Source organism: Babylonia areolata, chromosome 6, assembly GCF_041734735.1.
Source record: "Babylonia areolata isolate BAREFJ2019XMU chromosome 6, ASM4173473v1, whole genome shotgun sequence".
NCBI lineage: Eukaryota > Metazoa > Mollusca > Gastropoda > Neogastropoda > Buccinidae > Babylonia > Babylonia areolata.
In genome coordinates this window covers 53,955,909-53,980,243 of record NC_134881.1, presented here as the reverse complement: position 1 = coordinate 53,980,243, position 24,335 = coordinate 53,955,909, and the positions used below count along the sequence as shown (strand labels likewise).

The window sequence follows — 24,335 nt, the reverse complement described above, 5'->3', positions numbered from 1 at the left end:
ATGGAAACGAGGTAACATCTGTCTGTCTGTCTGTTTTTGGGAGTCCTCTGTGTTATGTCAGATTTGTTCAGCTGGTAGTGTTGAGGATTATGACTGTTGTTGTGGGTCCTGTGTTTTCTATGATCTGCTCAGGTGTTGGTGTTTAGGATTTGTTTCTCAGAACATTGTGTGTCCCTGTGTGTGGGGATTTTCAGCAGTGGCTTGGAGTTGTGTCCCTTTATTTTGACTCTCCTTTTTGACTCAAAGTGAGTCTGTGTTATAACCTGGTGTTCGGTTGTCTGTGTGTGTGTCTTGTGTCTGTGTGTCCGTGGTAAACTTTAACATTTCCATTTTCTCTGGAAATACTTTGTCTGCCAATAACAAATTTGGCTTAAACATAGTGTGAAAAAAATCTTCATAGTCATACCAATAATAAGTTGTAAGTCTCCCGAATTTAGTCATATTTCCGAATCATGAACAGTTTATTTCGTTGATGTTTGGTTCGGATTCCGAAGACTACTGTTACCCCTTTGCAGCTTCACGATTGTCTGGTGAGAATACACCTTGACCTCATTTTTCTTGTTCACAATTATAAACAAAGATATACACATTCTGAACAGAACACACACAGTGACACTAACTACATAATTGACATGTTTGCTGCATATGAATATTCTAAAGTGGACACTGAATTACTGGCACTGGACAGTGTAGATCTTGACAAAACATGTTGCAAAGCCTGACGTGATGGCAATGTCTCCTTTACCACCAAAAGAATTTCTTAAATAATCATCGACGTGTTGACTGCACATGAATATTTTAAAGTGGATACTGAATTAACTAGAATGAACAGAAAAAGGAAATTGAATAGAAGGTGTCGGTAGTTTCTCTGTGAGTGGAAAGACAAAGCTTGTCAATCACGGATCTCTTACGATCTATAAAAATGGACATATATTGCAGTGTTTTTGAGGCATTGAGTCTCCTTTATCTCAGACTTGAAAGAGACGGGCGCAATAGCCGAGTGGTTAAAGTGTTGGACTGTCAATCTGAGGGTGCCGGGTTCGAATCACGGTGACGGCGCCTGGTGGGTGAAGGGTGGAGAATTTTACGATCTCCCAGGTCAACATATGTGCAGACCTGCTAGTGCCTGAACCCCCTTCGTGTGTATATGCAAGCATAAGATCAAATGCGCACGTTAAAGATCCTGTAATCCATGTCAGCGTTCGGTGGGTTATGGAAACAAGAACATACCCAGCATGCACATCCCCGAAAACGGAGTATGGCTGCCTACATGGCGAGGTAAAAACGGTCATACACGTAAAAGCCCCCACTCATGTGCATATAAGTGAACGTGGGAGTTGCAGCCCACGAAGAAGAAGAAGAAGACTTGAAAGAAAATGTTCAAATGCCCGAGATATACCAAAATAACATGATTTAAATGGCGTTGTGACTTTGATTGCAGATGTCCATTTATTCTGCTAAAAGAAGATACTCAGATAATAATTTTTGAACGTCAGCATTTAACCCGTGTTAATGTAGTGGGCAAAACTGCTCATTCCTGACCCAAACATCCGTGGTTCGAATCTGCATTGACGCTTTTTCTTTTTATATTTTTGCGAAGCTGTATATAATTATAATAACGAATGGAGAACACATTTCAACAAACTAATTTTTGATTTTTATAAGGTTTTCTTTTTTTTTTCGTAAGCTGTATATGATTATAATAATGAAAAGAGAACATATTTCAACAAACTAATTTTTTATTTTTATATGTTTTTTTTTCTTCTTTAAGTGTGTATCACAAGTGTCTTGAAGGCCTTGCCTTTCTTGTTTGTAGTTTTATAGTGACTGTTACGGATTTTTTTTTTTTTTTTTCAGTCTTTTGTTAAAAAAATATTTAACATCTGTCAGTATTTGAGATGATTTGAGTGTAGTTGCTTTTGTGTGTGTGCTTTTGGTTTAAATTAAAGTCACATACATGCCATACAAAAGTCTCTTTTTTTCTTTTTTCTTTTTAATAGGAATATTGTATAGTTGTCCACAGTTAGATCCCTTTGAAAATAATTATAAGCAGAAAAGAACCTGACAAAACACAACAAAAAACAGAAAGCAAGCATGAAAGTGATGGACGGTTGATGTGTCTTTCAGGCGATCGGTTCCGGTCGATGATTGACGACCAGTGGTGGATGGGAACCATCGAGAGTCAGAGTCCTCTCAACACCATGTTCTCCGACAGCATGTTCCAGTGCTTCAGCGTCAGGTGAGCGCTTTTCATGACGCCTCTCTGTCTGTTACCTTTGCTTAACGTATTTACATGTCTGTTCTGTAACAGTTTTTTTTATCACGTTCCAGAGACCCACTCATAGAACATGCAGTGCACCTTGTTCTTTATCAGAAGTAGGGGGTCGCTTATCTATGCATTATCAGATTTGGGTCACACGTTTTTGTGCTATCAGAAGGTCGAGGACGCATATTTATGTGTTATCAGAAGGTTGGGGGCGCATATTTATGCGTTATCAGAAGGTTGGGGACGCATATTTATGTGTTATCAGAAGGTCGAGGACGCATATTTATGTGTTATCAGAAGGTTGGGGACGCATATTTATGTGTTGTCAGAAGGTTGGGGGCGCATATTTATGTGTTGTCAGAAGGTTGGGGACGCATATTTATGTGTTGTCAGAAGGTTGGGGACGCATATTTATGTGTTATCAGAAGGTTGGGGACGCATATTTATGTGTTATCAGAAGGTTGGGGGCGCATATTTATGTGTTGTCAGAAGGTTGGGGACGCATATTTATGTGTTATCAGAATCACTGATGTGCAGTGCAGGCCTTGTGGTGACGTCTGTCTGCTAAGGGAGACAATCTGAACACATTTGAAGAAATCCCACACTCACCAGTATTTTCCTCCCCTCCACCAGACGTTGAGTGGTGGTCTGGATGTTAGTCATTCAGATGAGACAATAAACAGAGGTCCCTTATGTAGCATACATTCAGCGCAAATTTAAAAAAAAACCAACGGAATGGTTGTCCTTGGCAAGACTGTGTTAAACAATCCACTTTGATAGGAAACCAAATACATGTATGGGAAGAAAAAAATTACACCCCCCCCCCCCCCCACACACACACACACACACCCCAGAAAAAAACAAGGTGGCACTGCACTGTAGCAACAGCTCATCCTGGGAAGAGCAACCCAAATTTCACACAGAAAACTCTTTCGTCACAAACAGTAAAACAACAAAGTTGAAAGAGGGTGCTAGTCAGGGATGCAGAGGGGAGGTAACCTACTTCAGGAGGTTATCGGCCGTAGCTACTTTCGTTTTCTCCGCATAGGCGGATAGTAGTTTGCACAGGACAGGAATCAGACCCCTGCCGGAGTCTGCACTCGTGGGTCACGGTAAGTATGTTACTTAAACGTAATTTTAGGAAGAAAATTTCCTTTCCTCAGTGGTGGTGTGGTTTCCATGTTTCCAGGTGGGACAACGGAGAGGACGAACGCCTGAGTCCTTGGGACATGGAGCCTGTCAATGAGAACTGTGAGTGTTCTGCTGGCTGTACTGTGTCAATGAGAACTGTGAGTGTTCTGCTGGCTGTACTGTGTCAGTGAGAACTGTGAGTGTTCTGCTGGCTGTACTGTGTCAATGAGAACTATGAGTGTTCTGCTGGCTGTACTGTGTCAATGAGAACTGTGAGTGTTCTGCTGGCTGTACTGTGTCAGTGAGAACTGTGAGTGTTCTGCTGGCTGTACTGTGTCAATGAGAACTGTGAGAGTTCTGCTGGCCTTACATTACTGTGTCAGTGAGAACTGTGAGAGTTCTGCTGGCCTTACATTACTGTGTCAATGAGAACTATGAGAGTTCTGCTGGCTGTACTGTGTCAATGAGAACTGTGAGAGTTCTGCTGGCCTTACATTACTGTGTCAATGAGAACTGTGAGAGTTCTGCTGGCTGTACTGTGTCAATGAGAACTGTGAGAGTTCTGCTGGCTGTACTGTGTCAATGAGAACTGTGAGTGTTCTGCTGGCTGTACTGTGTCAATGAGAACTGTGAGTGTTCTGCTGGCTGTACTGTGTCAGTGAGAACTGTGAGTGTTCTGCTGGCTGTACTGTGTCAATGAGAACTGTGAGTGTTCTGCTGGCTGTACTGTGTCAATGAGAACTATGAGTGTTCTGCTGGCTGTACTGTGTCAGTGAGAACTATGAGTGTTCTGCTGGCTGTACTGTGTCAGTGAGAACTGTGAGAGTTCTGCTGGCTGTACTGTGTCAATGAGAACTGTGAGAGTTCTGCTGGCTGTACTGTGTCAATGAGAACTGTGAGAGTTCTGCTGGCTGTACTGTGTCAATGAGAACTGTGAGAGTTCTGCTGGCTGTACTGTGTCAATGAGAACTATGAGAGTTCTGCTGGCTGTACTGTGTCAATGAGAACTGTGAGAGTTCTGCTGGCCTTACATTACTGTGTCAATGAGAACTGTGAGAGTTCTGCTGGCTGTACTGTGTCAATGAGAACTGTGAGAGTTCTGCTGGCTGTACTGTGTCAATGAGAACTGTGAGAGTTCTGCTGGCCTTACATTACTGTGTCATTGAGAACTGTGAGTGTTCTGCTGGGTTACATTACTGTGCCCCCAGAACTGAACGGTGCTTTCTATGTATGTCCCCTGTGCAGTGCTGTCCAGCAGTGTGATCGAGGGAGGGAAGGGAGGGAGGGGGGGAGAGAGAGGGAGGGAGGGAGTGCCCCCAGAACTGAACAGATGCTGAGGCTTGTTGTTCATGTCCTCCCCCCCACCCCCCACCTCCCCAGTGTGTCCCTGCACAGTGCTGCCCAGCAGTGTGGGAGGAGGGGGGGAGAGAGAGGGAGGGAGGGAGGGAATGCCACCAGAACTCAACAGATACTGACTTGTCGTTGTGTCTCCACCTTGTCCCTGCAGTGTTGCCCAGCATTGTGGGAGGGAGGGGGGGGGGGAGAGAGGGAGGAAGGACAGATACTGACTTGTCGTTATGTCTCCACTTTGTCCCTGCAGTGCCTCCCAGCTGTGTGGGAGAGGGGGGGAGAGAGGGAGGGAGGACAGATACTGACTTGTCGTTATGTCTCCACTTTGTCCCTGCAGTGCCTCCCAGCTGTGTGGGAGGAGGGGGGGAGAGAGGGAGGGAGGGAGGACAGATACTGACTTGTCGTTATGTCCCCACCTTGTCCCTGCAGTGCTGCCCAGCCGTGTGGGAGGAGGGGGGGAGAGAGGGAGGGAGGGAGGACAGATACTGACTTGTCGTTATGTCCCCACCTTGTCCCTGCAGTGCCTCCCAGCTGTGTGGGAGGAGGGGGGGAGAGAGGGAGGGAGGGAGGACAGATACTGACTTGTCGTTATGTCCCCACCTTGTCCCTGCAGTGCTGCCCAGCCGTGTGGGAGGAGGGGTGCCGGTGGACCCCGAGGAGCTGAGGGGCATGCTGTACACGCCGCGCCCCAACGAGTGGTCCTCAGCCGGGTTCGAGGCCGAGAGCCGGCGCATCCTGCGGGGCCTGGAGGCGGTGATGCGGCACTCGGCCGCCCAGCCCTTCAACGCCCCCGTGGACCTAAACGCCTTCCCCCTGTACGCCGTCATCATTGAGTACCCCATCGACCTCAGCACCATCAAGGCCCGTCTGGAGAACGGCTACTACAGGTGGCTGACTGTTGTTTGTTGTGTTGGGTTCTTGTGTCTGTCTTGTGGTTAAGGATTGCGGCAGCCCTGAAAGGTCAAGGACTGTTGTTGTGTTCTTATTTTGCCGTGTGGTTAAGAAAAAACAAGAAAGAAAAGAAAGAAAGAAAAAAAAAATCATGTTTAGCTCGATGTAATGTAAGGCACATTAGTCGACGGGAAAAAAAAATCGTCTTACAGTCCGCAAAAATCTAGTGCACCTTTTCAAAATCAGAAAGTAAGATCAACATGGTGCACATTTTTAGACAGTGAGAAAAGCATGGCACACCTTTTCAGAAAGAAGAACATGTGGCAAGGTATGCCAACAACAGTCTGAGGGGGAGCTGGCCTGGGTGAATTGTGACTGACGAGCACAATAGCGGTGTATGTATGTTAAAATGTATGTATGCAGTGTGTGTGTGTGTGTGTGGTCACATTTTTGTGTGTGTATGTAACATAGATATAATGTTTTATGTTATCAAAAGCGTTTTTGTAAAGCACCTAGAGCAGATTTCTGGATAGTGTGCTATATAAGTATCCATTATTATTATTATTAATAGCCGAGTGGTTAAAGCATTGGGCTCTTGAGTCTGAGGGTCTCAGATTTTGAATCTCGGTAACAGCGCCTGGTGGGTAAAAGTATGGAAATTTTTTCCCGATCTCCCAGGTTAACAAATGTGCAGACCTGCTTGTGCCTGAACCGCCTTCATGTGTATACACACGCAGAAGATCAAGTACGCACGTTAAAGATCCTGTAATCCATGGTCAGCATTTGTTTGGTTATGGAAACAAGAATATACACAGCATGCACGCCCCTGAAAATGGAGTATGACTGCCTACATGGCAGGGTAAAAACGGCCATACATGTAAAAGCCCACTCGTGTATGTCCAAGTGAACATGGGAGTTGCAGCCCACGAACGAAGAAAAAGTTTTGCCCTGTGGTAAGGATTGCAGCAAACCTGAAAAATAACCACAGATCAAGGAATGTAAACAACCATCTTTCCCCACGCTGATAGCACTGCTGCCTTTGTCTCTCTGTTCCTTTCCTTGCATGCAGGGACTGCTCTCTGCACTGCCACCATAACTCTGTGTGTGTACAAGGGGAGATCAAAAAGTCCTTGGCTTCACCAAGAATGCAAGGCCAGAGAAACTTGCCTCTTTCCTACTTTCCAACCCAGGACAGGCGCTAAATAAGTATCCACATCATCATGTTTTGTAGAGTTGTGACTGATGCTGTTTTGCAGAGTTGTGACTAGCGCCTTTTTGCAGAGCAGAGTTGTGACTGACGCTATTTTCCAGAGTTGTGACTGATGCTGTTTTGCAGAGTTGTGACTGATGAGTTGTGACTGACGTCATTTCACAGAGTTGTGACTGATGTCATTTCACAGAGTTGTGACTGACATCATTTCACAGAGTTGTGACTGACATCATTTCACAGAGTTGTGACTCAGGTTATTTTGCAGAGTTAAGAGTTGTGACCGACGTTATTTTGCAGACGGATCAACGCACTTCAGTGGGACGTACGTCACATAGAGAGCAATGCCAAGAAATTCAACGAGGACGGCACACCCATCTTCCGCAGTGCCGGCATTGTGACGGACACCCTGCTCAGATTCATCAGGTATCAGCTGGTCATACTGTAGACAGTGTAGATACTGTAGGTATCAACTGGTCATACTGTAGACACTGTAGGGATCAACTGGTCATACTGTAGATACTGTAGGGATCAACTGGTCATACTGTAGACACTGTAGATACTGTAGGGATCAACTGGTCATACTGTAGATACTGTAGGTATCAACTGGTCATACTGTGGACACTGTAGATACTGAAGGGATCAACTGGTCATACTGTAGACAGTGTAGATACTGTAGGTATCAACTGGTCATACTGTAGACAGTGTAGATACTGTTGGTATCAACTGGTCATACTGTAGATACTGTAGGTATCAACTGGTCATACTGTAGACAGTGTAGATACTGTAGGGATCAACTGGTCATACTGTAGACACTGTAGATACTGTAGGTATCAACTGGTCATACTGTAGATACTGTAGGTATCAACTGGTCATACTGTAGACACTGTAGATACTGTAGGGATCAACTGGTCATACTGTAGACACTGTAGATACTGTAGGGATCAACTGGTCATACTGTAGACACTGTAGATGCTGTAGGTATCAACTGGTCATACTGTAGACACTGTAGATGCTGTAGGGATCAACTGGTCATACTGTAGATACTGTAGGTATCAACTGGTCATACTGTAGACAGTGTAGATACTGTAGGTATCAACTGGTCATACTGAAGACAGTGTAGATACTGTAGGGATCGACTGGTCATACTGTAGATACTGTAGGGATCAACTGGTCATACTGTAGACACTGTAGATACTGTAGGGATCAACTGGTCATACTGTAGACACTGTAGATACTGTAGGGATCAACTGGTCATACTGTGGACACTGTAGGGATTGACTGGTCATACTGTAGACACTGTAGATATCAACTGGTCATACTGTAGACACTGTAGATACTGTAGGGATCAACTGGTCATACTGTAGACACTGTAGATACTGTAGGGATTGACTGGTCGTACTGCAGACACTGTAGGGATCGACTGGTCATACTGTAGACAGTGTAGATACTGTAGGGATCAACTGGTCATACTGTAGACACTGTAGATACTGTAGGGATCAACTGGTCATACTGTAGATACTGTAGGTATCAACTGGTCATACTGTAGATACTGTAGGGATCAACTGGTCATACTGTAGACAGTGTAGATACTGTAGGTATCAACTGGTCATACTGTAGACACTGTAGATACTGTAGGGATCAACTGGTCATACTGTAGACACTGTAGATACTGTAGGGATCAACTGGTCATACTGTAGACACTGTAGATACTGTAGGGATCAACTGGTCATACTGTAGACACTGTAGATACTGTAGGGATCAACTGGTCATACTGTAGATACTGTAGGTATCAACTGGTCATACTGTAGACAGTGTAGATACTGTAGGTATCAACTGGTCATACTGTAGACACTGTAGATACTGTAGGTATCAACTGGTCATACTGTAGACACTGTAGATACTGTAGGGATCAACTGGTCATACTGTAGATACTGTAGGTATCAACTGGTCATACTGTAGACAGTGTAGATACTGTAGGTATCAACTGGTCATACTGTAGACAGTGTAGATACTGTAGGTATCAACTGGTCATACTGTAGACACTGTAGATACTGTAGGGATCAACTGGTCATACTGTAGATACTGTAGGGATCAACTGGTCATACTGTAGATACTGTAGGTATCAACTGGTCATACTGTAGACAGTGTAGATACTGTAGGTATCAACTGGTCATACTGTAGAGACTGTTTTAGTGATTATTTCTTTTGTTGTTTTAAAATAACAGAATTGTTGTTGTTGTTCAGTCATGAGATAATTTATCAAACTTTCCACTCTTTATGTTTCTTTTCATGGGTAGCAATTTTTGTCCATTTTCATGCACACACAAGTAATTGTTGACAATTGTGTATGACATTAACTTTCAATCATAATGTTACTAGCTTTTCACTCAGGATATTAACCATAATCATAATGTTGATGACTGAATGTAGCACTGTATTTTTAAGGCAAGGATTCATTTCCAGTACCAGTATTGGAATTTAATACCTATACCTTATTCTTAGGGATCTTATTTTTCTGGATAAGGAACACTGGAGTATTGAAAATGATGATAAAACCCAAATGCTGATGGAATATTGACATTGATTATATAAAACCCAAATGCTGTTATAAACCCAAATGCTGATGGAATATCAACATTGATTATGAAACCCAAATGCTGATGGAATATCGACATTGATTACAAAACCCAAATGCTGATGTTAATACTGGCTGCGGAGTGTTGACGTTGATTAAAAAAAAAAAAAAAAAATCAACAAAAAAAACACCAATACTGTTGATATAGATATTGATACCAAAATGTTAACATCAAAAGTAGTAACGCCCAGATGCTGACTGACACCAGTAACAAACTTTCAAACACCGACCTTGACCCCCTGATGTTGCTGACCTTGACCCCCTGATGTTGACCCCAGTGACCCCGGCTGCGAGGACCCCATGCCCATTATTGAGCAGCTGAGCCAGGGCCAGGAGTTCCACTGGGGCGGGGGAGGAGCAGGAGGGGGAGGGGAGGTGGACGACGGGGGTGGAGGGGAGGACAGCGGAGGGGAGGGGCCCAGCAAGAGCGCTGCCGCCGCCGCCGCCACGTCTTCAGCCAAACGCAAACGGGTGAGTGAGTGGGTGAGTTGAGTGGTGAGCAGTGTGTGGGTGTGAGTGTTTAGGGGGGGTGGGTGTAGGTGTATGTGTGTGCATGTGTGACTGTGTTTTTGGAGGGTATGTATATCTGTGTGTGTGTGGCTCTGGCTAAAAATGGACAGGTGTGGAGGGTGTGTGTGTGTGTGTGTGTGTGCCTGTTGTTAATCCTCTAGCTAAAAATGTACAGGTGTGTGTGTGAGTGTGTGAGCTTTAAATCCTCTGGCTAAAAATGGACAGGTGTGGAGGATTTGTGTGGGGAGGTGGGGTGGTTGTTAACCCTCAGGCTAAAAATGGACAGGTGTGGAGGATTTGTGTGGGGAGGTGGGGTGGTTGTTAACCCTCAGGCTAAAAATGGACAGGTGTGGAAGATTTGTGTGGGGAGGTGGGGTGGTTGTTAACCCTCAGGCTGAAAATGGACAGGTGTGGAGGATTTGTGTGGGGAGGTGGGGTGGTTGTTTATGTTAATCCTCAGGCTAAAAATGAACAGGTGTAGAGGATTTGTGTGGGGAGGTGGGGTGGTTGTTAACCCTCATGCTAAAAATGGACAGGTGTGGAGGATTTGTGTGGGGAGGTGGGGTGGTTGTTAATCCTCAGGCTAAAAATGGACAGGTGTGCAGGGTGTGTTTGTTGGGGGTGGGTGGGGGTAGGTGTGGGGGCATCATCGGCAGAAGAGTGGAGAGAGCTTGAAGGGGCATGTTGCTGAAATGGTCAGAAACGTAGTGAGTTGCAGTTCCAGAAATGACACGACAGCAGACATCATGATGATGTTAGAAGAAATGACATGTCACTGAAATGACACGACAGCAGGCATCATGATGATGTTAGAAGAAATGACATGTCACTGAAATGACACGACAGCAGGCATCATGATGATGTTAGAAGAAATGACATGTCACTGAAATGACACGACAGCAGACATCATGATGATGTTAGAAGAAATGACATGTCACTGAAATGACACGACAGCAGGCATCATGATGATGTTAGAAGAAATGACATGTCACTGAAATGACACGACAGCAGGCATCATGATGATGTTAGAAGAAATGACATGTCACTGAAATGACACGACAGCAGACATCATGATGATGTTAGAAGAAATGACATGTCACTGAAATGACACGACAGCAGGCATCATGATGATGTTAGAAGAAATGACATGTCACTGAAATGACACGACAGCAGGCATCATGATGATGTTAGAAGAAATGACATGTCACTGAAATGACAGCAGACATCATGATGTTTACAGCAGAAGTGACATGATGCTAGACATGACGATGACAGTGGACGGTGGTTGGAGAGGAGGGAGGGAGGCCAGACATGATGACGATGACAGTGGTTGGAGAGGAGGGAGGGAGGCCAGACATGATGACGATGACAGTGGTTGGAGAGGAGGGAGGGAGGCCAGACATGATGACGATGACAGTGGTTGGAGAGGAGGGAGGGAGGGAGGCCAGACATGATGACGATGACAGTGGTTGGAGAGGAGGGAGGGAGGGAGGCCAGACATGATGACGATGACAGTGGTTGGAGAGGAGGGAGGGAGGGAGGCCAGACATGATGACGATGACAGTGGTTGGAGAGGAGGGAGGGAGGCCAGACATGATGACGATGACAGTGGTTGGAGAGGAGGGAGGGAGGCCAGACATGATGACGATGACAGGGAGGGAGGCCAGACATGATGATGATGACAGTGGACGGTGGTTGCAGGGCAGGGAGGAAGGCCGTGGCAGCAAGCGGCAGCGGGGTCAGCCGGTTGACCCCCGGCAGTGGAGGAAGGACTGCGCTGACCTGCTGGCCGACCTCATGGACAGGGACGACGCCACTCCCTTCATGGCCCCCGTCGACCCACACCTCTACCCTGTGAGTGCTCTGTTACCTGGCTGTGCATGTCTGTGAGTGCTGTGTTACCTGGCTGTGCATGTCTGTGAGTGCTGTGTTACCTGGCTGTGAGTGCTGTGTTACCTGGCTGTGCATGTCTGTGAGTGCTGTGTTACCTGGCTGTGAGTGCTGTGTTACCTGGCTGTGCATGTCTGTGAGTGCTGTGTTACCTGGCTGTGAGTGCTGTGTTACCTGGCTGTGCATGTCTGTGAGTGCTGTGTTACCTGGCTGTGTATGTCTGTGAGTGCTGTGTTACCTGGCTGTGAGTGCTGTGTTACCTGGCTGTGCATGTCTGTGAGTGCTGTGTTACCTGGCTGTGTATGTCTGTGAGTGCTGTGTTACCTGGCTGTGAGTGCTGTGTTACCTGGCTGTGCATGTCTGTGAGTGCTGTGTTACCTGGCTGTGCATGTCTGTGAGTGCTGTGTTACCTGGCTGTGCATGTCTGCGAGTGCTCTGTTACCTGGCTGTGCATGTCTGTGAGTGCTGTGTTACCTGGCTGTGCATGTCTGAGTGCTGTGTTACCTGTCCTGTGAGTGCTGTGTTACCTGTATCTGCCCTGTGAGTGCTTTGTTACCTGTTGTGTGAGTGCTGTGTTACCTGTCCTGTGAGTGCTTGGTTACCTGTTGTGTGAGTGCTGTGTTACCTGTCCTGTGAGTGCTTGGTTACCTGTTGTGTGAGTGCTGTGTTACCTGTCCTGTGAGTGCTCTGTTGCCTGGCTGTGCATGTCTGTGAGTGCAGTGTTACCTGTCTTGTACCTGTCCTGTGTGTGCTTTGTTACCTGTCCTGTCAGTGCTTTGTTACCTGTTCTGTGTCTGTTTTGTTATCTGGCTGTATATGCCTGCCGTTGAAGCATAGCTGTATTTATTATAAAAACATGTAAAAACGGATCACCCTTTCTGATGGCACGGCCAGAGATTACACGCTGCATTAGTTATGAAAACATGGAGAAATTGGTGACCGTTTCGTATCACATGCTGCAGGGGGGAAAAAAACAACAAAAAAGAGATTGGGGGCACCTTTTTTTTTTCAGGTTGCGGGGGATGGGAAGCTGTGATATGAACAAAGAGCATGTTCATTACGGCCAGCAGTTGAGGCAAAGTAAAGAGAAAGCATGTTCAGCAGCATGATGATCATTTTCCACGGCTTAACTTTCACTGTGACTTCAGAGCTTGTCCCGTGTTTCTGAACTAGTCTGTCAGAGAATTTCTTTTTTTTTTTGTTATACTTTTTAATTATATTGATTTTCTGTATCATATTCATTTTGTTCAACATATATTCACACCATTGTTGCAAACTGTAGGTCACAGCAAAGTTCTGTTGGATATGGTGACACTTGAAGCATGTGTAAAGTACATAAACCCCTTCAGAAATTAAGTTCTAAGTCTGTATATGACATGGATTTCAGAATTACTTTGACATCATCGAGACGCCCATGGACTTTGGGACGGTGAGAAGCAACCTGCAGAATGGGGTGTACACCTCCCCTCTGGACTTTGCCAAGGACGTCCGCCTGGTCTTCAACAACTCCAGGACCTTCAACACCAACAGGAAGTCCAGAGTAAGGGCACACCCTCTGACCACTACTTTATCTAGGTGTTTTTGAAAATACACGTATGCATCAGTTCAGTTTTTAAACTGAATGTTAAAGGTCCCACAACCTTTTATGGCCTTCAGGGCAATTAATTCATGTCCACTGTGTCTAGGGCTTGGCATTGGATAGCAATGAATTCATGTCCACTGTGCTTGACATTGGAAAGCAGTGAATTCATGTCCACTGTGTCTAGGGCTTGACACTGGAAAGCAGTGAATTCGTGTCCACTGTGTCTAGGTCTTGACATTGGAAAGCAATGAATTCATGTTCATTGTGTCTAGGTCTTGACATTGGAAAGGAGGGAATTCATGTCCACTGTGTCTAGGGTTTGACATTGGATAACAATGAATTCATGTCCACTGTGTCTAGGGCTTGACAGTGGATAACAATGAATTCATGTCCACTGTGTCTAGGGCTTGACATTGGAAAACAGTGAATTCATGTCCAGTGTCCAGGGCTTGACAGTGGATAACAATGAATTCATGTCCACTGTGTCTAGGGCTTGACATTGGAAAACAGTGAATTCATGTCAACTGTGTCTAGGGCTTGACAGTGGATAACAATGAATTCATGTCCACTGTGTCTAGGGCTTGACATTGGAAAACAGTGAATTCATGTCCACTGTGTCTAGGACTTGACACTGTAAAGCAGTGAATTCATGGTCACTGTGTCTAGGGCTTGACATTGGATAACAATGAATTCATGTCCACTGTGTTTTGCTGTTGGTTGACTTATATTGAAATCGATCTTTTTTATCCAAAGCACATGCACAAAACACAGTGAAAAGGCATGGCCATGTTGGTACTACGTTTGCTGACGTCAGAATATTACAGTTTTTCTGATTGGCTCTTCAATATAAGTCAACCAATAGCAAAACACGCCACAAGTGTTTACGCACCGCTCAACCGGTGGCTAGGCATTGTCATTTTTCTCTACCACCGGTAAATCAGTGGTCAGGGCGCAAAGGGTTAAGAAGACAATGTGATTTTTGCTTATTGTCAATCTCAGATTAGGAAGAGGAATATCTCTGTGTGTGTGTGTTCTTGTGTGCTTTGTGTCTGACTTGTGTGCTCGTGTAACACGCTTTGAAAGTGCTGTATAAATGTATTATTATAATTATTATGGTTGTTGTTGTTGTGCTGTCTGTTGTGATAATTATTACACAGTTTGCAAGTGAAGTGTGGTGTTGGGCAGAAGAAAAAGAGTAAAGTGTGCTGTGAAGTGTGACTAGAGAGTAAAGTGTGCTGTAAAGTGTGACTAGAGAGTAAAGTGTGCTGTGAAGTGTGGCCAGAGAGTAAAGTGTGCTGTGAAGTGTGGCCAGAGAGTAAAGTGTGCTGTGAAGTGTGGCCAGAGAGTAAAGTGTGCTGTGAAGTGTGGCCAGAGAGTAAAGCGTGCTGTGAAGTGTGACGGGTGTTTCAGATCTACGCCATGACAGCCCGGCTGTCCAGCCTGTTTGAGAGCCTAGTGCACAGGATCCTGGCCACGTGGCGCTCCGTGGCTCGCAGCAGACAGACTGGCACCACCAGTGTCCTGTAAGTAGTCACTGACTGTTTCCTTGCATGCGTTGGGATCACCTTTCTCTGTGGGGAGAATTATACTCATGTGTTGAGGTATCTGTGGAATCAGAATCATACTCGTGTTGAGGTATCTGTGGAGACAGAATCATACTCATGTGTTGAGGTATCTGTGGAGACAGAATCATACTCATGTGTTGAGGAATCTGTGGAAACAGAATCACACTCATGTGTTGAGGAATGTGTGGAGAGAATCATACTCATGTGTTGAGGAATCTGTGGAATCAGAATCATACTCATGTGTTGAGGTATCTGTGGAGTCAGAATCATACTAATGTGTTGAGGAATCTGTGGAGTCAGAATCATGCTCATGTGTTGAGGAATCTGTGGAGTCAGAATCATACTCATGTGTTGAGGAATCTGTGGAGTCAGAATCATTCTCATGTGTTGAGGTATCTGTGGAGAGAATCACACTCATGTTTTGAGGAATCTGAGTCATACTCATGTGTTGAGGGATCTGTGGAGTCAGAATCGCACTCATGTGTTGAGGTATCTGTGGAGAGAATCATACTCATGTGTTGAGCAATCTGTGGAATCAGAATCATACTCATGTGTTGAGGAATCTGTGGAATCAGAATCATGTGTTGAGCAATCTGTGGAGTCAGAATTCTGCTCACACAGACAAACTGGAGCCACCAGTGTGCTGTAAGTAGTCACCGTTTCCTTGCATGGGTTGGCATCATCATTCACTGTTTGAGTCTGTGGAATCAGAATCATACACACACACACACACGCACGTTGAGGAGTCGGGGCTATCTTATGCCCATCAGGGCAGTGAACCTAGTGTCAGTGTGTGTGTGATTGTGTGCCTATGCGTGTGTGTGCGTGTGTGTGGAGGAGTAGGAATTTTGTTTATGACCCGTCTCACATGTCAGTGATTGAAGACATTTTGTTAGAGTGTAAATGTCCCTAGCTAGCGGGACCAAGGGGAGGTTACCTACTTCCGGGAGGTTATCGGCCGTAGTTGCTTTCGTTTTCTCCGCATAGGCGGATAGTAGTTTGCACAGGACAGGAATGTCAGACCCCTGCCGGAGTCTGCACTAGTTGGGTCACGGTTAAGTATGTGTAATTAAATGTATTCATTTGAGTATTATCATTTAGAAGAGCAGGGGAAGGAAGGGTGAGCTGGGGGAAACCGGGTAAAAGGGGATGTGGGGGGGTGGAATTTTTTTGAACTCTTGTACCCCTTCACTGACAGTGCTTTGTGTGTGTGCTCACGTGTGCGTGTGTGCTCATGCATGCGTGTGTGTGCACAGACCCAGTGGGGCGGCAGTCACAGACCACAGTCCCCAGCAGTCGGGGTCCAGGGCTCACAGCGCCGAGTCGTCCTCACAGACCCTGAAACCCTCCGGGTCAAGGCAGGGCCCGTCTTCAGAGTCCAGATCACACACATCAGGAAGATCATCGGAAGAGGACATGAGGACCTTAGCCAGTAAGACTCTCCGTGTGATGTCTGGATGTCAGTGTGTGTGATGTCTGGATGTCCGTATGTGGTGTCCGTCAGTGTGTGTGATGTCTGTGGATGTGGTTGTCAGTGTGTGTGTGGATGTCAGTGTGTGTGGTGTCTGTGGATGTCAGTGTGTGTGGTGTCTGTGGATGTCAGTGTGTGTGATGTCAGTGTACCACAGTTTTCAGGCCTGCAAGGCGCTGCAGCACATTAGGCATGTACCGCTTTTTTTTTTGTTGCTGCTCCATCATCTGCACCATTTCAGTGGCATTACTCCCACGCCACTCATCCCAAGTCCCCCATATGTCGGATCATATGTCATCTGCCACGTCTTAGTACATATGTCATCGCCATGTGTCAGAACATGACTGTGTCATCTGCCATGTGTCAGAACATGTGTCATCTGCTGCATCTCAGTACATGTATCATGTGCCAGAGCATGTGTCATCAGTCATGTGTCAGAACGTCACATGCCATGTGTCAGAACATGTGTCAGTTGCCATGCCGCGTGTCGCAGGGAGAATGGTGCCCAGACCTGCCGACGACACGGACAGTGAAAAAACGGAGGTGGAGGAGGAGGAGGAGGAGAACAAGGTTGCGGTGAAGCGGGGGATGAACAGGGGGAGGGAGGAGGAGGAGGATACGGAGATCGAGGGGGACAACTCCAGTCCCTCTGCTGCTGCTGCTGCTACGGCCAGCAAGAAACTGCCTGCTGCCTCCAAGCTGTCTTCACGCTCACACCCTGTGGCAGGTCAGTGCCTGCCGTTCTCTTCTTCTCTTTGTGCCATTCTGTTCTCTTTCTGCCATTCTGTTTTTCTCTTTCTGCCTTTCCGTTCTCTTTCTGCCGTTCTGTTCTTCACTTTCTGCCATTCTGCCGTTCTGTTCTTCACTTTCTGCCGTTCTGTTCTTCACTTTCTGCCATTCTGTTCTTTCTGCCGTTCTCTTCTTCTCTTTGTGCCATTCTGTTCTCTTTCTGCCATTCTGTTTTTCTCTTTCTGCCATTCTGTTCTTCTTTCAGCAGGCTGTTCTCTCCGTGTCAGTGCCTGCCATTCTGTTCTTCTCTGTCTGCCGTTTTGTTCTCCTCTGCCCTGTTTTGTTGTTGTTTTTTTTAAACGTTCTATGCTGCTATGACCATCGGCATCGGAGCAATGATTTCCTCTGTTCCTTGTTTCCAGCACTCTGTAAAACCTGCTCTGGACTCTGGCCTTTTAGCTGCTCTTTTATCTGACTTTTAAGCTGTAGAAATGCTGCACTTTAATCTGACCTTTTAGCTATACAAGTGCTGCTATTTAATCTTACTTTTTTAGCTAGAAAAGTGGTGCTCTTTAACCTTTCCCGTACATCGTGGGTGTGAAATCACCCAGACAAGTGTTTTTGCTCTGTAACTCAAGTAATATTGAAGCCACTTCCACATAATTTCATGACTTTGTCCATAATATAGTTTACTACATATCCACTGAACATTATTTTCTTTTAGCTATACAAGTGCTGCTATTTAATCTTAACAAAGAAGTTATTAATCAATTAATGTCCCAGTACGTCATGGGTGTGACGACACCCATACTCCCAAAGAATAAACCTTGTACGTCGTGGGTGTGGAGCCACCCATGCAAAGCTTGCGCGCCACGCGTTGTCGACGTGACGTCACTTGGGCTCGCTACAGAGAGAGATCAGAGTGACCTTGTCTTTTGTTGATCGTATCCCGGTTCAAGTCTGCGGCAAGTTTTACTCTAAAGTTGTAACTAATTTCAGAAAACAATATTTATTGCACTAGATATCTTCAACAATATTGAATGAACTTTTTCTTGTAGAGAATGATCGGGAGCAACTTGTTATCTAGTTGGAATTAAAGAACTGGATATTTTTGTAAGTCTGAAATCAATTGATCTAAAATCTAGTTGATTTAGAAATTTTATTCTTATCCTAATCTGTTCAAAGTAGAGAAAACCCGACTATGGCTAAAAAAAAGAAAGATAGTTGATATAGAAATTTTATTCTTATCCTAATCTGTTCAAAGTAGAGAAAACACTCTCTTCTCACGGGCAAAACTTATTCACAATGCGCCTGGTCAAGCACTGGAGTAAATATCCTACACGCACAAGTGGAAACTGCGCATGCAAGTCTGCTGAAGAAAAGTCAAATTTGCTTTACGGACAGGTGTGGGTTACGACGTACAGCGAAGGGTTAGTTCGTACACAGAAACCATGGGTGCCTGCACACCCACGACGTACAGCGAAGGGTTAGTTCGTACACAGAAACCATGGGTGCCTGCACACTCACGACGTACAGCGAGGGGTCATTCCTTCTTAGAAACCATGGGTTTCTGCACACCCACGATGTATGGCGCGCAAAATTTTAGGCGACGTACGGGAAAGGTTAATCTGACCTTTTAGCTATACAAGTGCTGCTCTCTTTAATCTGACCTTTTAGCTATACAAGTGCTGCTCTCTTTAATCTGACCTTTAGCTATACAAGTGCTGCTGAATTTGAATGTTGGTTTCAAGTGTAGCTCTCCTTTTTCTTTCTTCCCCTCTGCACTCAGTTTTCTTGTTGCTTCATGGAAAGTGTGTGTGCGCAAGTGCATTCATGTATGTGCATGCATACTCATCTTGTTTTTAGTGAGCGCTTATGAGGGAGCATGATATGATAAATACAGGCTGGTGTTAACCTGAGGCCATTATTTCAGTTCCAGCTTGGGAGCATGACATGATAAATACAGGCTGATGTTTACCTAACACCACTGTTTCCTTTACAGCGGCAGGCGCTGCTCAGCAGGGGTCCAACAAACAGACGTCGTACCGCACGAGGGCCAAGACCGGGTCGCTCCGCCCCCGACGCTACATCTCCTCCGACGAAGAGGAGGATAACAGAGACGGAGGACGCAAGAACAGCAAGCGGGCGCCCTCCCACTCATCTCGCGACTCCTCATTCCAGCATGACATTGAGGAGGAGGTGGAGGAGAGCACAGAGAGCAGCTCGGAGACTGCCAGCACCTCCGACACGGAGAGCAGCACCAGCAAGCAGCGGAAACACCTCTCCAAGCTGGTGCGCAACAAGCGCAGGAACGCAGCGTCCAGCAGCAGGAGGAAAACGCCCAAAGGCAAAAAACTGGTCCACTCAGAATCACCAAGCGATGACAGTGAGGACGATGATGACAGTGAGGACGACAGTGATGACGACAGCGACATCGATGTGTTACCCGCTCCCCGCAAGGCTCAGCCACGACGGCGTGCTGAGTTGGACGTTGAAGCGCACAGTTCTGGCAAAAAGTCCTCTGGCTCCGGAACCCGCACGACACGGAATCAGGGAAAACGCACATTCAACTATCTGGAAGACTCGTGTGATGAGTACGAAGATGATCCTTCCCGTGTGTCGGTCAGCAGTCGAGGACGTGTTCGGAAATTGACAAAGCGTGCTCGTGCCAATAGGGTGGATGACTGAAAAAATGGGTGGATGTTCCTCAGCGAAAGTGTGTTTGTGTAAGAGATGAGTACTTGTGTTTGCTCCTCAGGAAAAGCAAGAAACTAATGTGTGTTGTGAAGTGAGAATATGGAACTTGAGGAATTTTCTTATGTGCGTGTGTGTGTTTTTATGGTTTTAAAAGAAAACCACTTCTGCCTGCTGGCTTAAAAGTTTTCATGATGTTGCTTATTGTTTTCAGTATTGTCATCATCAATCATTCATAGTCCATGGTCAAGTTGATGCTGTCGTCTGTTTGTTGTGAATATGTTGAACTAGTGAGGGAAAAGACTGAACCTGTGAAGAACTGGCAAGCAGACTTGGTATGCGTGTGTGTGTTGACTGTGTGCAGTGTAAAGAATTTGTAGGCAGACGTTGTAGGCGGCAAGATTTTGAATGGATTGTGAAGACTGTGTGCAGTGTCCAGAACTTTTGTATGCAGACTTTTTATGCAGACTAGTATATGAAGACTTCACTCAGTGTTGGGAAGACTGCGAGCAGTGTGATGTGGTGGAAGTGTGGTGCAGGGGGAAAGGGGGGGAGAGGATGCATGCACGAAAGAGAGGGGCAGTCTGCGCGTGTTGATACACATGTGAGAGATGTGTCTATGTTTGTGCAATATTCCAGGTAGGGAGAGAATGTATACATGTAAGAGAGGGGAGTTGTGTATTTGTGTGCATACTAACATGCCAGGTAGAGAGAGAACGTCTGTGCATAATACTTGTTTGTGCATGTGTATGTGTATGTATTAGATACTGAGATGCAGGCCTGCAGGCAAAGAACTCTGTGTCCAAACAGTTAAGAAACCCTACTGCTTAGGACAGGTCAGCACCACAGTACAAACTGGACTGGTCAGCACCACAGTACAAACAGGACAGGTCAACAGTACAAACAGGACAGGTCAGCACCACAATACAAACAGGACTGGTCAGCACCAGAACACTGAGCCCAACCAGTGCAGGATCTCAGAGCAAAGCCATTGTTCTCTGTGACAATCAGACTGAGACTGGAGAGCAATAGGAACATACTGTGCCCTGCAGTTGGTGAGGCATGGCTCATATTAGGCAGGATATCTCCTTAACTCTCTCCATACGAACGGCGAAAGAGACGACGTTAACAGCGTTTCACCCCAATTACCATCATCAAAATATTGCAAGCGAAAGGTTCTTATACTGAAGAGGTGGATGTTGACAAAGAATACCACAATTCTGATGACGGAAGCTAAAGGTTGGGTCATTCAGGCACCCACTGGACATCCGAGGGGTCTGTGTTGAGGAGAAGAGAGGACTGGCTGTACTGAGTGAGTTAAGAAAATATCTTAAAAATCATAGGAACATACTGTGCCCTGCAGATGGGCAGGCATGGCTCATATTGGTCAGGAGGAGATGTCTCCTTTATAGGAACATACTGTGCCTGCCAGGTAAAAAGATGCCTGGTTTGAGTGTACCAATGCAAGCCACAACTTTTGTGTGAACTCTGTCCCCATCAGCTGAAAGAAGTGTGCAGGCTTTAGTGTCTAAAGATGTGAGTGACCCACTGCCCACATATTGTTTTTTGTGTGTGTGTTTTTTTACACCTGTTATAATTTTGTATATTATGTTTGATTATGTTTGTGTTCTTGTCAGCTTCAGAGCCATGTTTTAGGTTTATATGTGCATGAATACAGCTGCACTTGTGCCTGTGTTTTTCTTTTTGTGCCTGTTTTTTCTGCTTCTTTTTTTCTTCCAGATTCTACAGGATTGATACAGTATTTGTAATTTTAGCAACCACCACCACCACCAAAAAAAGCAAACAAAAAAAAAAAAAAAAACCAAAACACACCAATCGCTACAAAAATCACAAATTTATAAGTATGCTAAAAAAGTATGTAAAAGTATGTTTTCGTAACGGAAAATGAATGGAGAATACAATGATCATAATTATGTTCAATGTTGACCGGATTAGATAACTCCCAGTCAGGAAAGACAACTTAGAATTTTAGGGGGAAATATTTTGGTAAAAAAAAGATGATAGAAAAAAAAGAAAATTCACATCTGTGTATTTTATGGATAGAATTGCTAGAAATGATGCTAAAATATTTACAAATGCTTTAGTCACAGTAACCAAGTGTAGTTACTATCATGTTGTTCTAAACATAAACACTCCCACACACACACACTCTGTCGCACAATATTGCATCACAAAAGTTCACTGTAAACAAATTTTTTGCTTGAAGTTTTAATCTGGAGGGTTTCATAGTAACTGAAAACCCCAAAATGAAGGCTTCAAGTTAAAATATTGTTTTTTTATATATATACCCACTTAAAATATGACCCCATCCCCGTCCTGTTGATTTACTTTGTAGCACATAATCATGAGGAGGATAAACAGAATCACGTCGGTTCATCAGCAACATTACTTTTTCTTTCTTTCTTTTTTTTTTATTTTATTTATTTATTTATTTTTTTATCACATTTTCGTTGTTGCAGTAGTCATTATTGTGCGAAAAATCAAACCAAATTCTAGCCACCTTTTCTGTACTGTATATCTTGGCAACCATGTTGACATGCTTAATTAACAACTGCTTGCTTCACAAAATATTTTTGAAAAAAACATCAGAATCGAGCCAAAACTTGCTGAGATGTTGCTTTGAATATGCATCAAGTGGCCATTTGCAAGGAAGTAAACATACTCATGTGACCAGCTGGACTGGTGTTAATGTGACTGCCCTTAAGTGTGGACATATTGACACTCTGAAATGAAAGGCTTAAGCTGATAGGTTTTCTTTTTCTTTCCTTGTAAATAGCAGAACCAGGAAATAGTTACCAGGTTGAAGTTAATAGGTTTGTTTTTCCCTTCATTTAGAAGAAGAAGAAAAGAAAAAAATCCAATGAGTGGCTGCAGTTGAAAAATTAGCGCACAATAATTTGGACAGATCACATCACCAGTTACACTGCAGTGTCTTACTGAGCTCAGGTGGTATTTTGTAGCAAATTTCTGAGGAAAGGGACCTGTACTTTAAAGAGTGACCGTCATAAGGAGCAACAGTTGATCGCACAGGGTCCACTTTCTGGCCCAGGCAGGAGAAGGGGGCATAATTCCAGTTGTACATTTCCAGTTGTTGACAGTAAATGGCAGTAACCCAGCATGCTGAGTTTTGTTCAGTGTGGATGGTGGCCTCATGTTTCCGTGCCTTAGCTGACTGCTTTATGCCACACCCCACTGGACACACGAGCAGTCCCCTGACTCAGTGCTGCTGCTGCTGTTGCTCTTACTTCACTCAGGTTTTCATTAGCCTTTTTTTTTTTTTACCAGGTGTGTGAAAAATACTGCAAGCTTAAACTCTCATATATATATTGAACTGTCACTGTTACAACTAACGCTTAGTGAGTTAATGCACTACCCTGACTTTATTTTGTTAGTACACTTATGCATGACTATTATACTTAGTAAATTGAACCTTCACACTGTATGTTTTTTTGTATGTACGGTTTTTTTGGGTTTTTTTTTTTTTTAGGAATTAAAGCCTTGTTGTACATCACGGGTCTCTTCATTTACAGTACATTAAGTTTGCTTACTTGTGTGTTAGTTTGCTTATCGAGAAAAACAATTATTCAATTCAATTCATGTTGTTTAGAGCCCAGCCGACCGTTTAGGCCATCTCAGGGCTGTCACCACGAGGAAAAAAACAATTATGGGTACAGATGCATCGCCATGCTTTATTGACATGGTCACAATATTTTGTGGAGGTAGCTTAAAACATGGCACACAAGTTATGCGTTGGAAATCATGACTCGTTCCCCTTAGTGACGGTCAGCCACATGTCAGTTCCATGTTGAATACATCACACCCATAAACCTCCTGGTCATAGGAAGCAGAAAGGGAAAAACATTTTGAAAAAGATGATTAAGGCTTTGGAATTTTGTATGGTACCTTTAAAAATGACTTGATTATTGAAATGTTCAGTGGAAGCGTTCAGTTGGTTTTCTATAGGAAGATTTTGAATCCTTTTTTTGTCACTGTTTTCTCTATTTTGTCTTTTTTTTTTTTTGACTGAAGAAATGAGTTCCTGGTCTGTTTTTATTAGGGTTTTTTTCTTCTGCTCAGTTGTCAGAAATATAAAATTCATAAAGAATCATATGCATCTACCTTCTTCCATTCAGAGTATGTATTTAGGGGTTAATATGGGACTGAAAAGGAAAAAAATATCCATAAATAAAGAAGGAAAAAAAACTAACATTCTATAATCTTCATGATAATTTGTTATTTTCCCCCATAGTGAACCAATTCTCATATTTGTTTGAACGCAACAGTCAGTTTGCATTGTTATTTGGAAAATCTGATGGCAGTGTTGCAGTTGAAGATTGTTTCTTAAATTCATGAACTGTTAGTGTTTGGATATGGTCTGCCACTTTTTAAG

General features: G+C 44.5%; 1 protein-coding gene across 1 annotated transcript in view; it reads left to right on the top strand.

Annotated features, from left to right (window-relative positions):
• LOC143283561 (PH-interacting protein-like) overlaps positions 1–20,450 on the top strand; it is a 53,462-nt gene extending 33,012 nt beyond the window's left edge. Inside the window, exons 25-35 of the mRNA XM_076589806.1 lie at positions 2,128–2,239; positions 3,456–3,517; positions 5,361–5,634; positions 7,146–7,271; positions 9,762–9,954; positions 11,695–11,847; positions 13,271–13,423; positions 14,876–14,988; positions 16,287–16,462; positions 16,995–17,228; positions 19,233–20,450. Of these exons, the coding sequence (XP_076445921.1) occupies positions 2,128–2,239; positions 3,456–3,517; positions 5,361–5,634; positions 7,146–7,271; positions 9,762–9,954; positions 11,695–11,847; positions 13,271–13,423; positions 14,876–14,988; positions 16,287–16,462; positions 16,995–17,228; positions 19,233–19,918 (2,282 nt within the window). The 3' untranslated portion in view covers positions 19,919–20,450. The remainder of the gene's footprint in view (positions 1–2,127; positions 2,240–3,455; positions 3,518–5,360; positions 5,635–7,145; positions 7,272–9,761; positions 9,955–11,694; positions 11,848–13,270; positions 13,424–14,875; positions 14,989–16,286; positions 16,463–16,994; positions 17,229–19,232) is intronic.
• Positions 20,451–24,335: the final 3,885 nt, after the last annotated feature.